At 53.3% G+C, this 17380-nt stretch overlaps 5 protein-coding genes across 5 annotated transcripts; 4 read left to right on the forward strand and 1 right to left on the reverse strand.

The window, feature by feature from the left end:
- Positions 1 to 1397: 1397 nt before the first annotated feature.
- On the forward strand, positions 1398 to 2561 carry J4E85_002884 (uncharacterized protein; the record flags this gene model as incomplete). Its single annotated transcript, XM_051467157.1, has 3 exons — positions 1398 to 1767; positions 1829 to 2317; positions 2368 to 2561. 3 exons carry the CDS (start codon positions 1398 to 1400, stop codon positions 2559 to 2561), a joined length of 1053 nt encoding a protein of 350 aa, XP_051328316.1.
- A 1167-nt stretch (positions 2562 to 3728) lies between these two features.
- On the forward strand, positions 3729 to 9896 carry J4E85_002885 (uncharacterized protein; the record flags this gene model as incomplete). Its single annotated transcript, XM_051467158.1, has 6 exons — positions 3729 to 6476; positions 7074 to 7563; positions 7627 to 8229; positions 8316 to 8490; positions 8552 to 8702; positions 8937 to 9896. 6 exons carry the CDS (start codon positions 3729 to 3731, stop codon positions 9894 to 9896), a joined length of 5127 nt encoding a protein of 1708 aa, XP_051328317.1.
- Positions 9897 to 10274: 378 nt separating this feature from the next.
- J4E85_002886 (uncharacterized protein) lies at positions 10275 to 11437 on the reverse strand (the record flags this gene model as incomplete). Its single annotated transcript, XM_051467159.1, has 2 exons — positions 10275 to 10853; positions 10907 to 11437. 2 exons carry the CDS (start codon positions 11435 to 11437, stop codon positions 10275 to 10277), a joined length of 1110 nt encoding a protein of 369 aa, XP_051328318.1.
- Positions 11438 to 11718: 281 nt separating this feature from the next.
- J4E85_002887 (uncharacterized protein) lies at positions 11719 to 14115 on the forward strand (the record flags this gene model as incomplete). Its single annotated transcript, XM_051467160.1, has 6 exons — positions 11719 to 11799; positions 11985 to 12182; positions 12230 to 12408; positions 12457 to 13828; positions 13884 to 14009; positions 14077 to 14115. The coding sequence occupies 6 exons, from the start codon at positions 11719 to 11721 to the stop codon at positions 14113 to 14115; spliced, it is 1995 nt and encodes a 664-aa protein (XP_051328319.1).
- A 1278-nt stretch (positions 14116 to 15393) lies between these two features.
- On the forward strand, positions 15394 to 16557 carry J4E85_002888 (uncharacterized protein; the record flags this gene model as incomplete). The annotated part of the gene is made up of 1 exon (XM_051467161.1): positions 15394 to 16557. One exon carries the CDS (start codon positions 15394 to 15396, stop codon positions 16555 to 16557), a length of 1164 nt encoding a protein of 387 aa, XP_051328320.1.
- Positions 16558 to 17380: the final 823 nt, after the last annotated feature.

Raw genomic sequence — 17380 nt, forward strand, 5'->3', positions numbered from 1 at the left:
AGAAGATGTCATACAGAACCAAGTAGGGGTCGGGGTTACATCAGGACCGGGTATTTCTGCTGTCATCCTGCATTTTGGATGAGACGATAGAATAGGTAACTTTCCATGCGCTCCGATGTCACACCCCACGCGGCGCCTTAGTATACCTATTCCTTCCCACGGAGTTGATTTTCGTTGCGCCTCAAAGGCCTTTGTGTAACGTTTCAGTGGGAAAGGCAGCCAAGGTAGTGAGGGAGAAGGATAGGTAGAGCGGAAAAAGCAGCAGCTCGAGTAGCCCGAGTTGAAGCCAAAACCAACAAAAGAGCGCCTCATATCACCCAGAATAGGGAGCGCAAAGCTCCATCAGGCCTCCGTCACGTACTCAGCACTAGAATTGTGGTGGTCGCTCTACGGCCTGACTTTTGCAGTAGTAAGTTTGGTGTTGCTGGGTGGTTACACGACTCCGGCCATTACGCGCACAGGCACGGTACGATTCGCTGGCCTGATGTCACGCAGCGGAAGAGATTGTTTCTGGAAATTGACGCATGAACGGCAAACGCCTGAACAAATTTCCTAAAATGGAGTCGGGGCCGCTCTTTTGCTAAGCATTGTCCTACATGGCCATCCGGATGCAGCAAATGCTGTGCGCGATGTTGAACGTAAGCTCTCTTGATGCAGGTCGTACAATCATAGGCATACATGGGGGTGGTCTCATTGCTGATGGTATCTAGACTTACACCGCGGTCAGGCGTCTACCGTGTGGAGATTTCCTGGCTTTGGTTTGTGAGTTCTGATTCAGGCGTCCGTGAGATGAGTGACAAGTCAGAACTACGTGCTGAGGTCAAAGCAATACAACTCAACGAGTATATAATGTATCTAAACTGGAGCGTAGTTCAGGAGTCGACTTAACGTCTTCATTGTTCCGCCTCGAGTGCCTCTATCCAGTCAATATGAGATCGATTGCGACTTGGTCCCGTCCTGGAGGACACTACCAGTTCTTCGTGCGGGCTGTCAAACCCAGAGTGCTTTTGTCTGCTCGGTCATTTGCATCGGGTGCGTGGACCCTTCCCAATTCTGTCCAGGATTTGATTGAAGTTGGTGCTAAACCATGAGTAGCAGCTGTAGCGGTGGCCCAGCCCGAGACGGCTACAACGGAGGCGCCTCAGCATTTCCCGTATGAAGCTTTCTTCAAATTCAACATTGATCAGAAGCATCGAGATGGCTCATATCGCCAATTCCGCAACATCAATCGTCTGGCCCAGGAGTTTCCCTTTGCACACTCCGACGTTGAAGAGCAGCGTGTGGACGTTTGGTGCACGAACGACTATGTAAGTAATCAGCCCAACAACACGAGAGTACCTATTAACGAAAGCAACGAACAGCTTGGTATGGGTGGTCATCCCAGTGTCTTACGTGCAATGCGCACCGTGCTTGACAAATACGGCGCGTGTTCCGGCGGTTCACGAAACATTTCCGGGCACAACCAATGGGCTGAAGCTTTAGAGACGTCGCTCGCAAAGTTGCATCGAAAAGAAGCAGCGCTATCCTTCACATCCGGATACGTTGCAAATGAGTCCGCACTGGCAGTATTGGGTGCACATCTCCCCGGCTGTGTCTTCCTTTCCGATGAATCAAATCACTCATCCTTGATCGAAGGCATCAAGATGTCTAGAGCTGCCAAGCTAGTCTGGCGACACAACGATGTTAGAGACCTGGAGAGGAAGCTTGCTTCCATTCCTTTGGAAACGCCGAAGGTTGTCGTGTTCGAGTCCGTATATTCCATGTGTGGTAAGCAAATGAATCGCCCTGTAGCCATCGTCCACATCATCAACATTCTAATTCCGATCAGGTACCGTTGCTCCGATACGTGAGATTGTTGATTTGTCCGAGAAATACGGAGCCATTACTTTCCTGGATGAAGTCCACGCAGTCGGCCTCTACGGGCCGCATGGGGCGGGCGTGGCCGAACATCTCGATTACGATACCCACCAAGGCGTAGGTGGAGATGGACAGAGCATGCTTATGGATCGAATTACCCTGGTCAGCGGAGCGCTTGGTAAAGCGTTTGGCACCATGGGTGGTTACGTGGCCGGGTCCGCATCTCTCGTCGACATGATCCGCTCGCAAGCCCGGAGCTTCATATTCACAACAGCGCAACCACCAGCCGTTATGGCAGGAGCGAGAGCTGCGGTCGAACATCTCTACTCGCATAACGACTCACGCAAGCAGCTCCAGCGCAACGCTCGTAGTGTCAAGACGGCGCTACGCGAGCACGGTCTCCCAGTCTTGCCGAATCAATCCCATATAGTGCGTCTGTTGATTGGAGACTCGGTAGTCTGTAAGAAGGTTGCAGATATTCTGTTTGACGAGTACAACATATACGTACAGCCGATCAACGCCCCAAGCGTACCCAGAGGACAGGAAAGGTTGAGAATAGCACCAGCGCCAGCCCATACGTCCAAGCAGCAGGATCACCTAGTGAGTGCATTGGTGGAGATCTGGGACAGATTGAAGCTGCCGAGCCTGAAAGACTGGCAGCAAGATGGAGTATCACCGCTCTCGGAGGTGTTGAGGGAGGATGAAATGGATCAGATATGGACACCAACTCAGCTTGGTTTAGAAACATGGAAAAAGCGTAGCCCGGAGCGCTCGCAGCTGTGTGCGGTTGAAGGGGAAGACACGAGGCTTGGGTGGCACTGATTATGGCGAAGAGGTCTGTGTTCTTTTGAGCAGTAGCTATCGCAATAACGTAAATGACATCAGCACTACCGCCTAGTCTGGTGGAATTCCAGCCAGCACAGGGAAGCTGGCCAAGTTACTTTCGCGTTCTATCGTCAATGGGCAAACCGATTTAAATGTTCTGTCCTCTGCCGATTTCGCGCACGCGACCCCGGTATTCGTCCGCACCACGGTGTGCCCACCACGAGTCAAGGATACCGCAGTAATGATGATATATTGACAGAAAATGCGCATAACCGGACACGCGCATTCAGGAACTCATTTCGCCGTGTGTTGTTCCGACGCCCAGGAGATGTCGCATTTCTAAGATGAGGGATGAGGAGCAGCGCGTGGCGCGATTCTAACTAGCGTGCTTGGCATAAACGTGACGCGCGCGTGTGGCACCTGCCTCCTTTCGCGCGAAGGTTGTAACAGCACCATCACATTCTATGTTATCCTCTTGATCCATTGCGCTTCTTTTCCCATCCAGACAATTCACGCGCCATCCTGCGAAACAGCAGCTCTGGAGCCACCCGAGGTCTGCACGCATCGACCATGTCTTCCGAGCGCGTCTACAGCGGCAATATAATCTGCTCCCATCTTTGCTGGTCTGGAAGTACCATTCACGCATCTATCACCCCAAAGGCACCAATTCGGCTGTCTCTACCCCGAGGTTAAATGGCGAAAAGGTCTTCGCCTTCCCACAAACCTGTCGATCTACCCCACCTCCACAGTAGCTCCACTCCTGCCCATCACACACGAGACTCGCCAAGGACACACCAGCCTCGTTCAGGACGACCTACATTACGTTCTGTGGACACCTTCTTGCGTGCGGGCTAGTCGACGGGTATGCTACCGCAAGTGACATGGTGAGCCGGGTATTGGACGGGCCACGGCCCGTTGCGGTCAAGCCGTAGCCAGGTACCTGGTCGAGACATGCAACTACAAAATGCTTGCCCGTCGGATGGTCAGGGAGAAAATCAAGCCTCCCCTCTGGTTGCGACTTCTTCCGCTCTTTGCACCATCTCACAATGTTTGGGGCCTTCATTGGCCTTGCTGGCCTTGTCAGCTATGCCACCGCCCAAAGCGACTCTGTCAAAGTCAAGTGGCTTGAGGATACACCAGAATACCTCGCTGGCGTGACATTCGGCCTACCGTGGCCTCGAGGACAGCACCTTGCGAACGCAACAACCTTCACCGTCTCTGGGGATGCGGAACTTCAGTCGTGGGTAACAGCATACTGGCCTGATGGCTCGCTGAAGTGGACCGGACATGCCCTAGGAGCTAGCGACGCCCCAGCCAGCGAATATACAATCACAGCTTCTGGTGCAGGAAACTCCTCGACTTCGCTATACCAGCGTCAAGCCAATGGCATCCAAGTCACCGACTCTGACAACACCATCGTGGTTAATACCGGCAAAGTCTCAGCAACCTTTCCCAAGTCGGGAAACATTCTGGTTTCCACCATTGAAGCCGGCGGAAAGACGGTCGGAAGCAACGGCCACCTCGTCCTGCGCTCTCAAAACGGTACTCCTGATGACAATGAAGATGGCAAGCCAACCGGCATCGACTACTTCAGCTTCACCAGCAAGATCTCGAACGTCACTGTATCGGAGGAGAACAGCGTTCGATCATTAGTCACAGTCAACGGCATCCATACTATCGATGGAGATGGCGTTCATGACGACTGGATACCCTTCACCGTTCGGTTTTACCTTTACGCCAACTCCGAAGCAATTCGGGTCATTCACACCATCATCTATGATGGAGATATGCATAAAGACTTCATGTCGGGTATCGGCATCCGCTTCGATGTTCCCCTAGCTGAAGAGGAGTTCTACGATCGTCATGTCCGGATCGCGGGTGTCGATGGCGGAATGCTGCATGAAGCCGTCAAGGGCATTACCGGTCTACGTCGAGACCCAGGTGTCGACATTCGATCCGGTCAGTTCAACGGCACAGTTTTGCCACCGAACTCTACATGGGATCAGAGGGTGACCACTCGTTTACAGTGGATCCCAACGTGGAGCGACTATCAGCTCACACAACTCTCACCAGATGGCTTCAACCTCAAGAAGCGCACGAAGGCTGGCCAAAGCTGGGTCAAGATCCCTGGAGGCACACGCTCAGGTGGCCTAGCATATCTCGGCGGCGCTACGGTTGGCGGCCTTGCCGTGGGCCTTCGAGATTTCTGGAAGAAGTATCCTACCAGTTTAGATATCTCTAATGCTGCAACTGATACTGGGTCAATCACCATGTGGCTGTACAGCCCTCAAGCAGGGCCCATGGATATCCGCCCATACCACGACGGACTTGGACAAGACACCTACAAACAGCAACTAGACGCTCTGGATATCACATACGAAGACTGGGAAAGAGGCTACGACACTCCCTACGGCCTTGGCCGCACCAACGAGCTTTACATCTACGCGTTTGACAAGACTCCATCCGCCAAACACCTTGCAACGCTCACCAACTTCACCAACAACCCACCCGTTCTCATTCCTGAGCCAGAGTACATGCGCGACACCAAAGCGATTGGGTCGTACTGGGACGTGCCTGGTGCTGTGGATTCTGCGCAAGCAAAAACTATCGAGAACAACATGGACTTCCTGATCAAGTTCTACGAGGACCAGATCGAGCAGCGTCGCTGGTACGGATTCTGGGACCACGGAGATATCATGCACACCTATGACAACGATCGTCATCAATGGAGATATGATGTCGGTGGCTATGCCTGGGATAATTCGGAGCTGTCTCCTGACCTCTTCTTCTGGGACTTCTTCCTCCGTACCGGCAGAGCAGATGCTTACAAAATTGCTCACGACCAAGTACGGCATGGAGGCGAAGTTGACTCATACCATCTGGGCAACTTTACTGGGCTCGGGACGAGACATGGCGTCCAACATTGGAGTGACAGTGCCAAACAGGCTAGAATCTCAACTCCGGTCTACCGCAAGACATTTTACTACATCTCCGGCGGCGATGAGCGGACTGGCGACCTGGTAAGTGAGGTCATGGATGCTGATAAAGCCTTCCTTCGCGTAGATGCGAGACGCAAGGTGCGAGAACCGGGTATTGTATACAATCCTGATCCCGAAGCGCTGTTCCTCAACTTTGGCACCGACTGGGCTGGTATTGCCCAAGCATATCTTATCGAGTGGGAGCGCCGCGGGCCTCGATGGGAAGAAGCTCGCAAAAAGCTCGTCGAGTCCATCATGACATATCCAAAGCTCGAGAACGGATTCGCCACTGGCGAAGCTTTCTACAACAGCCTCACTGGTGCGTGGGCACCGCCGCCGACAGACCCGAACAACACTGGCAACGTCACGGTTTCGCATCTGTCTGGTGTCTTCGGCGTCCTTGAGACTATCGATCAGCTTATGGATCACTTCGGTGCAGAGCAAAAGAATCTCACTCAACCTTTCTTCGAAGCATTCTTGGACTACTGCTACTATTACGGCGCCGGGAAGGCTGAACAGAAGGCTCGTTATGGCAAGGACTTTGGCACTTTAAGTTTGATGCAGGGCCACTCACGCTTCACCGCATATGTCGCCAATCATCGCAACAACGCGACACTCGTTCCAAGAGTTTGGTCAGAGTTCTTGGGCGATGGTAGTAAGGATGGGCTTGCACCGGGTGCTCCATGGGCGAGGGTGAGGATCGATGGGAGTGATGCACTTTCTGCTGTCGATGAAGCCACATGGGTCAGCACGAATGCCGCAGCGCTATACGGCGTTGCTGGTATTGAGAACCTGGCTCTCGTAGGCGCACCCGACGTGAGCACCGTTGGGGGTGGTAACGCGACAAAGGGGTCTATGTAGTTGTAGGTACTTGTATTAGCTAGACTTCTTCCCTGCGAACTACCGCCACATTCCTGTCTCTATGCATGCTATCTTCCTTGGCTTACTGTCGGCCGAGCGCACTAGCATTGATCACGCTCTGTACGACGTATTCCACTCTAACGGTCCGATGACCCCGCGTGGCACGGTCCGGATAAAAGTCGGCGTCGTGGAGAACACCTGAAACTGTGAGTAGCGAGCGGCATGGCCCCTGTGACGGGTCAACGCAACTTACCCCGTTGCCATCAGGACGCCCCTGAAGTATGGGTTGATGCACAGCAGGCTGCTTCAATACACACCGAAAAAGATACGAGGGGAATACAAATAGAAAGCATTTGTCACCGTGACATTCCGCTGCCCCCGACCTTCAACCGCCACTTCTCATGATGGGCATCCTCACGAAACAGAGCACGTTTCCTAGAGTATCTGTCGTCATTGGGAATCTCTCTGTAGCGAAATTCGTATCTCTAGCCATTGCGTTTGTTTGTTTGCACTGATTCGCTTTCTAATACCCGCATATTCTAACATTGGCAGATTGTTATACGATGGGTAGTCAGAGGCATCTACCGAGTCTACTTCCATCCGCTTAGCCGCTTCCCTGGGCCAAAGTCCTCTGCTTTTACGCGCCTACCGTACCTCGCTGCCATAGCGAAAGGTGAACTACCGCGACACATTGCTCAGCTCCACAAACAGTACGGAGAGGTAGTGCGCATCTCGCCCGACGAACTCAGCTTCACCAACCCAAAAGCCTGGCGCGACATCTATGGTTATGGGTCAAAGGAAGGACCAGGCTCCGCGCCGCCCAAGAACTGGAACCGGCAGGGAAGTTCTCCTAATGGAGCCAACTCACTTGTCGCAGAGCAAGACAACGCCGAACATGCGCGGATCCGCAGAATCTTCTCTCCCGCGTTCTCTGATCGAGCGCTCGTACAGCAGTCACCGCTATTTACCAAGTACGCTGATCAACTCGTCCGCAACTTGAGAGAAAGTGTCCAAGCGAACGCGGTCGACCTCGTCCGAATGTGTACGTTAGATTTACGTGAAAACGCATGTGAGACAAGCACTGACTTTGTACAACTATCTCTAGACAACTTCACCACTTTCGACGTCATGGCCGACCTAACATTTGGCGAACCTCTACATCTGCTCGATAACTCAGAATACAATTCCTGGATCCAAGTCATCTTCAAAGGCATCAAGCGCGGCACGCTAATGAGCATCTTCTTCAACTACTACCCGCTCGCCAAGTTCATGCTATTTACATTGTTAGGTAAACGGATTGCGACATTTCGGAGAGAACATCACAACTACACCGTAGAAAGAGTCACCAAGCGACTTGAAAAGGGACGAGTGTCCGAGGGTGTCGATCTGTGGGACCTGGTTCTCCAACAAGAAGACAAGGGTAAAGCGGGTCTAACCCGCCCTGTAATGGATATGAACGGCGAGTTGTTCATGCTAGCTGGGACCGAAACGACAGCGACGTTGCTCAGTGGACTGACCTACTTGCTTCTGGCCCACCCCGAGTCAATGGCGAAGCTCGTGAATGACATTCGGACGGCATTCAACTCATCAGACGACATTAGTATGGAAGTCACCGCTGGCTTACCCTATCTCAATGCGTGCATCAAGGAAGCGTTCAGACACTATCCTCCTGTACCGATTGGCTTGCCGCATCTCACTCCTGCTGAAGGTTCGACTATCTGTGGATATTACACTCCTCCAAATGTACGTTGTCATCTCCGTCACATATTGTCAAGCAGCTGTCTAACACTTAAGTCCTAAAGACGAATGTTGCAGCCTCTCATCTGGCAATGTACAACTCTCCCGACAACTTCAGCCTCCCCGAACGTTTCATCCCCGAGCGCTGGCTGGGTGACCCACGCTTCGCCTCCGATGAACGCTCAGCTCTCCAGCCGTTCCATGTAGGTCCAAGGGACTGCCTAGGCAAGAAGTAAGCAACGCTGCCCTTTGGTCTCTGAAACAGCGCAAAGATACTAACATGTTGTTACTAGCATGGCCCTCCACGAAATGCGCCTCATTATGAGCAAAGTACTGTTTAACTTTGATCTCGAATTACTCCCCGAATGTCGGAATTGGATTGCGGATCAGAAAATATACTCGTTGTGGGAGAAGACCCCATTGATGGTTAAGATCAAGGATGCAGTAGTTGTTTCGACGTAACTGCGCTGTGGATTCAGATATACGCCAAAAGATAGCCTGGAGGCTTTATTGAATAGAAGCAAGACAAGACTCTTTCTCTTTCACTACATGTGTTGACCGTAGTTACATTTGCTGTACGCTAGTACTATCACAGCGTTTGTCTCACCTCCGCACTGACGCCGTCCCCCGTTTGCAATTTTTCCTGCATCTCACTCTCATATCTGACCTCCCTGCCAGCGCGCAAGCGCTTTCAAGACACGCTGCCACCTACCTACACGGCTCATGGCATTCGCAGCCACGGCAATGATGGCCGCCCGACATTCCTCCTTGACGATCAAAACACTCAGCAAGGTCCCAGACGTGGATATGTACGAAGATGTTATCCAATTAACGACACCACTCCAACTCCAACCACCTGTATCCATCTACATCAAGAGCGACTCACCATATCGGGTCACTCTCATAAGGGGCAACAGTATCGACGTTGACGCTGGCCCTGAGTTCTTCACCAAGATCACGTCCTTGAGGCCGCTCGTCATTGCGTCGTCAGCACCGCTTAAGTCCGCATTCGAAGAGGGATGGAACAAGCTGCCAGCCGAGCTGAAGGTCCTAATCCTTGAGTTTAATGTGAAAGCCGAGAATCGCGTCGGCGCACGCAACAAGGGAGTCTACCACCCAGTCGTCCATTGTCGGCTGCTTCCCCACCTGACCATGACACGCGAAATCGCCGCAATAGCGCGAGAGATCTTTTGGACCAAGAACGAGTTCCATCTAGAGCCGTCCTATGAGTCCGTCGTTATCGGAAATGGAAGGTTGGACACCCGCCTCTACTTCGCCTATCCCCCACAAGCATCTCACCATCTCATTCGACGGCTCGCTGTGCGCATCCGCCCGATGAGGATTGAATGGCTGAAACTTGCTAAGCTTGCGAACGGTGACTACGGTTTCGCTGCGCTTCGCAACATCGTTGTCGAGTTGGACATGCGGATTGTGCACTTGACCAGTGCGAGAAAATTCAACGACTTTCTCACTAACACCATCGGCGATGGAATCGATTTTCACTGCGCTGGAAATTTGAAGTTCCTTGCTCCACAGAAAGCCAAGGGCAGGTCATCAGAGGTCTCGTTCGAGGATGTGAAGAAGATGTTCAACGGCAAGATCAGGTTCGCGGTCGAGGAGACCAAGGCGGAAGGTTAAAGACTGTCGCTGCGTCTGGTAGGAGCCACAACGGTTAACAGTTCGTGGGAGCAAAGCATGGTTTCGAGTTCAGGGAGAGATTGGTGGATTGTAACAGGAGGCGATGAAGAAGTCAAGGAATGGATAATGGAAGGACATGAGGGTAGTGATATGAAAGCAACTTCTGTGACGTAACCCAGCAGTGTGGTCAGTTACTTTCTTAGATATTATGCTTGGGTTGATGTAATGACGTATATGGTTTTGAGATCCGTATCATACCTTGAGCACCTGTCTGCTCATAACGCCCACTGATCCTGGCTGGCAACACATCATCCCTCTTCGATCATGTGGCCTCTCCATCCGGAGCAGGTCTTGTGCCATAGCTCTTTCCATGTGGACTTATTTAGTCTTCATGGAGCCCTTGCCAGCCTTCGCGTCCTTGACCTTCTGCTTCTCTTTCTCCGTCTGCGGCAAGTCCATGCTCTTGGTGCCGAACTTCGGAAGGAACTTCCCGACCCGCTCCTGGTAGACCTTGTATTCAGGGTACTTGCCCGCGCTGAGCAACTCAGTCAACCAAGTGCTAGCCTGGAACAAGATCAGGTATCCGAATGCACCGGCGAACGCCCAGTTGAGGTAGGTCTCAGTCTCCAAGCAGCACCATTGGTACAAGCATACCCAGAAGGATTGTTCGGCTGCGAAGTTGGGGTGGCGCGACCAGCTGAAAAGACCAGTAGTGTTGAAGCCACGGTCTAACTGTTCACGAGTGTATTTCTGGTCGGATGGTACCTTGGCAGTCTTCTGGTATGCGTTCCTCGCTTTGTAAAAGTTCCATTGCGCTTGGTCGGCAAAGAACTCGAACACGACGATAGCGAGCATGGAGCGGCCGAATAGGGTATCGTAGGTTGTGATGTCGTTGCCCTTGATGCGGTTGACGAGGAGGAGGATGTACGTGGGCGTGGTGATGAGCCAAAGAAGAATCTACCATGATCAGTATCTCGTACACTAATAGCAAATGGTAGGAGTATACTTACATTCTGTCCTAGCGAAATGAATGTGACATTGAAAATGAACATGCCGGGTCCGCCGACGTAGTCCTTGACAATTTCCCATCGGTAGTCTTCGCTGCCGACCTGGTATCCGCCCTTCCGCCAATAGTTGAAAGTCAAGCGAGCACCCCAGATGATTGAGACAGCCATGATATGGTCCAGCTTCATGGTGGGCAGGCCGTTGAGATGAGCCCATAGTGCGTAATGCACGTTGTAGAGGGCAGGCAATATACTCCAGATCCTGTCAACCTGCGAGTAGTTCCGGTTGATCTCGGAGACGGCAAGCACGATCGGCGTGACGAACATCGTGGCAAATGCCAGCGATGACATGAGTGGGTTGGTGTTGACATAGAGGTCTTTCAATGCCTGCACATCGGTGATATGCGCTGCAACCTTGTACGGGAGGTCGTAGAATTGTGGCAGGAACGGCTCGACCGTCTTGAAGTAGTCGACGCAGTCGGGCAGCGTCTTGATAAGCGGCAGTGCCATGTCGGTGTATGTACGGGGGTCAGGCATCGTTGCGATGAGGGTTGGTGAAGATGGGGATGTTGCGATGCGCCCCTCGCAAGCTGGCGTTAGCGTTTGTTGTGTGAAGCGGACAATGACCTCATGAAGACCTGTTTTCCCTGGCATCCCCGGCTTAGCGAGCTGCGATAGCGTCCGTGCGGCTGATAAACGCGCTAGCACGCGCCAAGGCTGATCTGACGCGTCTTCACATGACCGTGAGGATCTTTCCCCACCATCATCTCCAGACCCACGTTGAGCCTCTTTCGCGGTTTTAACGGCACTCCAGAGGTATGACCCGGGTACTGTGCGTGGCGGAAAAGCCTTCGATCGCAAAAGCAGTCGCAAATCATCTGGGCGGCCAAGCCCGAGCAGTAAGTTCAGCATGTCGCATTGACCTTCAACATATACCTTGAAAGTTCACACTTGTGTTTGGTTGATATTCCGATAGCCGGAGAGGATGGCAGATGCGTTCAGCTCATGTCTTGGTATCCGGTGCAAGGATACGGGCGCCTCCATGGCCTGACGTGCAGATCGGACGCAGGCTGACTTCAGATAGGAAAGTGTCCGCGGTATCCAGTGGGTCAAGAATTACAAGTTTGATTTCCGCTTCCAAAACTGGGGGCAATGCTCTGTAACGTTCACATGCGTTGCCGGACATATCGTTGCGCAGGACTTCAACGATCGATTCAAGAAATGGCACTCATGTCAACCCGCAGCACTGTTCGAGGCACCCATAGTGTCGAGCATAGCAGAAGTGGGTGATTTGGTTCATTCTGACGAAGCTGGCTAATCCACATACAGGACAAAAAGGTTGTAGCGAGCAATATCGAAGCGCAAGCCAGGTGGGCGAACATCTTGTTCATCTGGACTGATTGTGATCGCGAAGGCGAGCATATCGGCACCGAGATTCGTGATATTGCGCTGAAGGCGAACCCAAACATGCAGGTTTGGAGAGCGCGTTTTAGCAACATCGAGAGAGCGTCTGTGACACTGCAATATCTTCATGAGCATCAACTAACGTGACCCAGGCATGTTATACAAGCCTCACAGAACCCGATCCGCCTAGACGAGAAGCAGGCTCAAGCTGTTTCGGCTCGTATTGAGCTAGATCTGCGGCTCGGTGCAGCCTTCACACGCATGCAGACACTGGCGCTACAAAATATGATTCCTCAGCAGGGCGAAGAGCGATTCAAGTTGATCAGCTACGGCTCCTGTCAATTTCCAACGCTAGGGTTCGTTGTCGATCGCTATCTGCGAGTGCGAAATTTTGTTCCTGAGCCATTTTGGTACATCAAGCTCGCACACAAGAAAGAGGACATTGAAGTCAAGTTTAACTGGCGACGAGGTCATCTTTTCGATCGTATGGCGGTCGTCCTTATCTTCGAGCGATGTCTGCTCTCAAAAACAGCAAAAGTGATCAAGATGGCTAAGAAACCCACAAAGAAGTGGAAACCATTACCTCTTACGACAGTCGAGCTGCAAAAGAATGGAAGTAGGTTTCTTCGCATGACTTCGCAGGACGTCATGAAAGTGGCCGAAGACCTGTATACGAAAGGATGGATCAGTTACCCGCGTACTGAGACTGACCAATTTGATCGTGGTATGGACCTGCGAGCGCTTGTCGGAAGGCAAACACAAGACGGTCGCTGGGGTCCGTTCGCACAGAACCTCATGAACGGTGGCTTTCATCAACCTCGCGAGGGCCGCAACAACGACAAAGCACATCCGCCCATCCATCCCGTCAACTACGTCGCGTCATCTCAGCTCAACGACAGAGAGCGCACCGTGTACGAATTTGTCGTCCGCCGCTTTCTCGCCTGTTGCTCTGAAGACGCTGTCGGTGAAGCCACAGACATTGAGATCGAGTACGGAGGCGAGATATTCCATGCACATGGCCTTACCGTGATTGCCAGGAACTATCTCGAGGTCTATCCTTACGACAAGTGGGAGAGCAGTCAAGTGCTCCCCCAGTACACGGTAGGTGAGACTTTCGAGCCTACAGAAGCGAACATGCTGGACGGACAAACGTCGGCACCTAGCTACCTCACCGAGCCCGAACTCATCGCCCTCATGGATGCAAACGGCATCGGCACAGATGCGACCATGGCCGAGCATATCGCCAAGATCAAGGAGCGCGAATACGTCATTGCAAGACTCAAAGCGGGCGGCGCAGCAGCAGCCGCAGATGGCGCAGGCGCGGGTAGAGGCCGCGGCAGAGGAAGAGGAGGGGGACGAGGGGGACGTGGTGGACGAGGCGGCGCAGCCGTAGGCCAGAACAACGGAGGAGGGACGGGCGGAATACAAGAGTTCATCCCAACGACTCTGGGTATCGCGCTTATCGAAGGATACGACAACGTGGGATTTGGGACAAGTCTCAGCAAACCATTCCTCCGGAAAGAAGTAAGTGGGATATTGGGCTTTGATGACCCGGCATGCTCGCTAACACATTGGGCAGATGGAGGTCCAGATGAAAGCCATCTGCGAAGGCCGCACTACGCGCAACGAAGTGGTGCATCAGAACCTCGAGCAGTACCGGGCCGTTTTCACACGCACGGTGCAGCAGATCAACGTCCTCAAATCGGTACGTCGATTTTGACTCGAACTTTTGTGTGTGTAGTCGCATCGCTAACGGAATCCCCACCCACTAGGCTATCACGAAGTATGTTGTCAACGCAAATCATGGTTGAGGCATTATCACGTTGTCTGGTCGTAACGCTCACGTCCCTCGGTTGAAGGCAAAAAGCTCCGATGGGTTGCGCAAGCTCTCTGTAGAGTTTGGCGATCTTCTGCGACGGGATGTCTTGCAGTGAGGCCTGTCGGGCAAACACGTGTGTCAGACGGTGGTTGCTGGCCGCGACAGCAGGCCCCCTCACCATGTGCCTGAGCCTCTCATTAGTAGGCGCATGGCGAAATCGGACCTTTGGATGGTGGGATGGACCCCGCAGCGCGATAATGATAGCGCCAATCGCCGGTGTGGGAGCGAGGCATGGAGAGACGGATGGCCAACGTAGGAAGCCGATACACACAGCATGGTGATATGGGGCATCGGCTGCGAACGGAAGCCACGATCGAGATGGCTGAATGCAGCAGCTGCGAACATCGCGACATCGTTCACGTAGCATTTCGCAGCATTTCAGACAAACCACACGGCTTCACCGCATCGCAAAGACACGATACACTTTGTACTACTCTAGCGTTTCCCTGCTTCTTCTAAGCTTCGAGTCCCTGCTGCTGCGAGGGGCGAGGTTTCATGACGCTTGTGCGAGGTGTGTGGCTGTCAAGGACTCAGTCAGCTGCTTCCGAGCCAATCACAAGGCTGACAGGGGCACGAGTCGTAGCTTCCCGTCAGATGCGCGTGCCTTCCTTGGAACCAGCTGCCTTCGGAACCAAGGAGCCCTTATCATAGCGACCCTGCCTTGCTCGTACGTAGACTCATAACATAGCCCACACCCGAATATTGAACCTCTTTTGATAGCTCGTTTGTACGCTGTTTGCCCGTCTCTGCCTCTACTACCGTTCGCCTCTGCTGCCCCGACACGCTACCTGCATCCTCCCGTTACCGACTCGCTGATCCATCGCCGATCGCTAAACCTCTCGGAACGGTGAAGGCACAAGCTACGTTGCTGCAGCTTGCTATAACAACCCAACGCCAACGCATATCCGCCCCATAACTGCATTTCGCTTGTCGCACAAAGCAGTTCGACCTCTGTCTTCAATTTTACACCCAAACTCCTGCTGCAGCCCGAACACCGTACCGTCGATACCCGACAGTGCAAGCCGAAGCTCCTGGTGCGTTTGCCGCAAGACGAGTTGCATCGCCCTGCAAACTCACCTTCTGAACCCTACCATATCAGAGATTCTGGTTGCTGACTCTTCCGCTCTCCAGACCTCCTTTCCATCCAGCGCGACTCCCGACCAACTCGCGCTTTGACTCACCCGTCAGCCCCTGCCTCCCAACAGTAAACATGGCTGCTTCCGCCCAGAAGCCGATGTCCAACATCGCCATGGCCTTTGGACGCCAGGACAGCGGCCATGCTACTTCGACCGGCACCCTCCCTACGCCCCCGAGCTCCATATCCCCGACGCTCCCTGCGCACAAGCGACGCCCCATGCCCGTCGTCGGGCGCCTGCACACACCAGAAGAGGAGTCTATGGAGATCGATCTTCAGGATGCGGTGGAACATGCGGCCGCGCAGGACCAGCCTTCTGCGCTCTCCAAGGAGGCGCTAGCGGGTTTGGATGCGACGCGCCAGATTACGGCGCTGATGCTGGCCAAGCACCACCTGCCAGACATCATCGAAGGCCACGGCGCAATGCCCATCCGCGAGATGATGGCGCATCTGACACATGCGGTGCCTGGCTTCTCTGGGCTACCCCCTGCGAAGGCCCGTAGGCTAGTCGTTGCGGCGCTGGAACATCGTGCCGGCGGCGGTCTGCACGGAGAGGTCAAGTTCGAGAAAGTCGGCTGGGGACGTTGGAGTGTAGCTGGCTCTGGCTCCCAGGCTGCAGGAATGCCCATCGGTGGTAAGCGCTCTGGAAACGGGCGCGCAACGCCGGCGAGTGTCGATAGCATCGGGGGCAGCCTCCAAATACCCAAGTTGCGACAAGAGCGCGACGTCTACTCGGGCAGCTGGAATGCTGGCTCGTGGTCGCCGCACCGCCAGGGCGAGGACGAAGAAATGGCTGACCAGATGTCGCTGGACGACTCTGAGGGCAGCACCGAATCCGACTCGGCTTCCGACATGGATTTGGAGGAAGAACTTAACGACGACACGGATCAAGAAGACTGGGCGACGATGGGGCCTGAAGCTCTTCGCGAGACCCGCCGCGGTCCGCGCCGAGAACACCGCGATTACAACTATCTAAGCCGAACTCAGACGAGCAACCCGCGCTACCGGAGCATATCCGCCCAGGCCCACTCTCTGCCTCAGCCTCAACCTCACCACGGACGCACTGCGACGCCCACGTACAAACCTTTCCTTACTGTTCCACATGCATCCCACGGTAATCACGTCGTGAACGCGGGCTCTCCTTTGACTTCTTCCGTTTTTAATGCACCAGCTGGTGTGGCCGGCTCTGGCGCTGAGCGCGACGCCATCGAGGCACTCATTGCTATGGGCTCCATGTAGACCCTTTCACTCTACAGCATCGAGCTGTATAGAGCTGGCGAACGTTGCGAAAACGCACAAAGCCGTACGAGACACGACTGTTACACGTCACATACCCCCTACATTCAACATTAGATTATGGCTGCGCATTTATTCACACGCAACAAGGGCTGGAAATGGTTTTGGGTCTGATTGGATTACGTTGGCATGCCCCCCAGGTTCTCGATCTGCATGGTTCTGGTATGCAATTGGGACGATCCGTCAAGTGCTGATGTGGATCATATTTTGGACTTTTTTGTTTACTTTCACCGCTTTATTTTTACCAAGAGATGATTGGGCTATGCCGACATCTACCATTTTGCTCAACTCACACCACACTCTTCCGCGGTATACGCAGTATCTTTATCCATGGTCTGGCGCTTGTCTGGCGTTATGGCGTATGGTTGATGATAGATGATATGATGGACGTGGATCAAACACAGCTTGTATATAGTCTTTTGTAAAGACAGACACCCTACTCCGCTCATTAACTGGCTGAGATGCTAGTGAGCTTCCATGATGCCGATTATGCGCTTCGGCGGTAATGGTTGACTGCAATACAATCCACGCTCGACATTTCATCTCTCGCAAGGATTTGAAGGTTGGGTGTGTTCTACGAGATCTAGTATCTTCTTCGCTTTCGCCACACAATTGTTGCTCCCACACTTGATGCAACTGCATTGCTCCGCCCGGATTCCATAACTTCCATACCCTCCATATGTATGCCTCTTAGATCTGCTCAAACCCCGTCCTTGGAATCTTCTTCAAACACCACCTTACTCCTCACGAGTGCCTCCACCTTTTG

This window comes from Alternaria conjuncta (assembly GCF_024043145.1).
Source record: "Alternaria conjuncta strain BMP 0040 chromosome Unknown scaffold_4, whole genome shotgun sequence".
NCBI classification, from domain to species: domain Eukaryota; kingdom Fungi; phylum Ascomycota; class Dothideomycetes; order Pleosporales; family Pleosporaceae; genus Alternaria; species Alternaria conjuncta.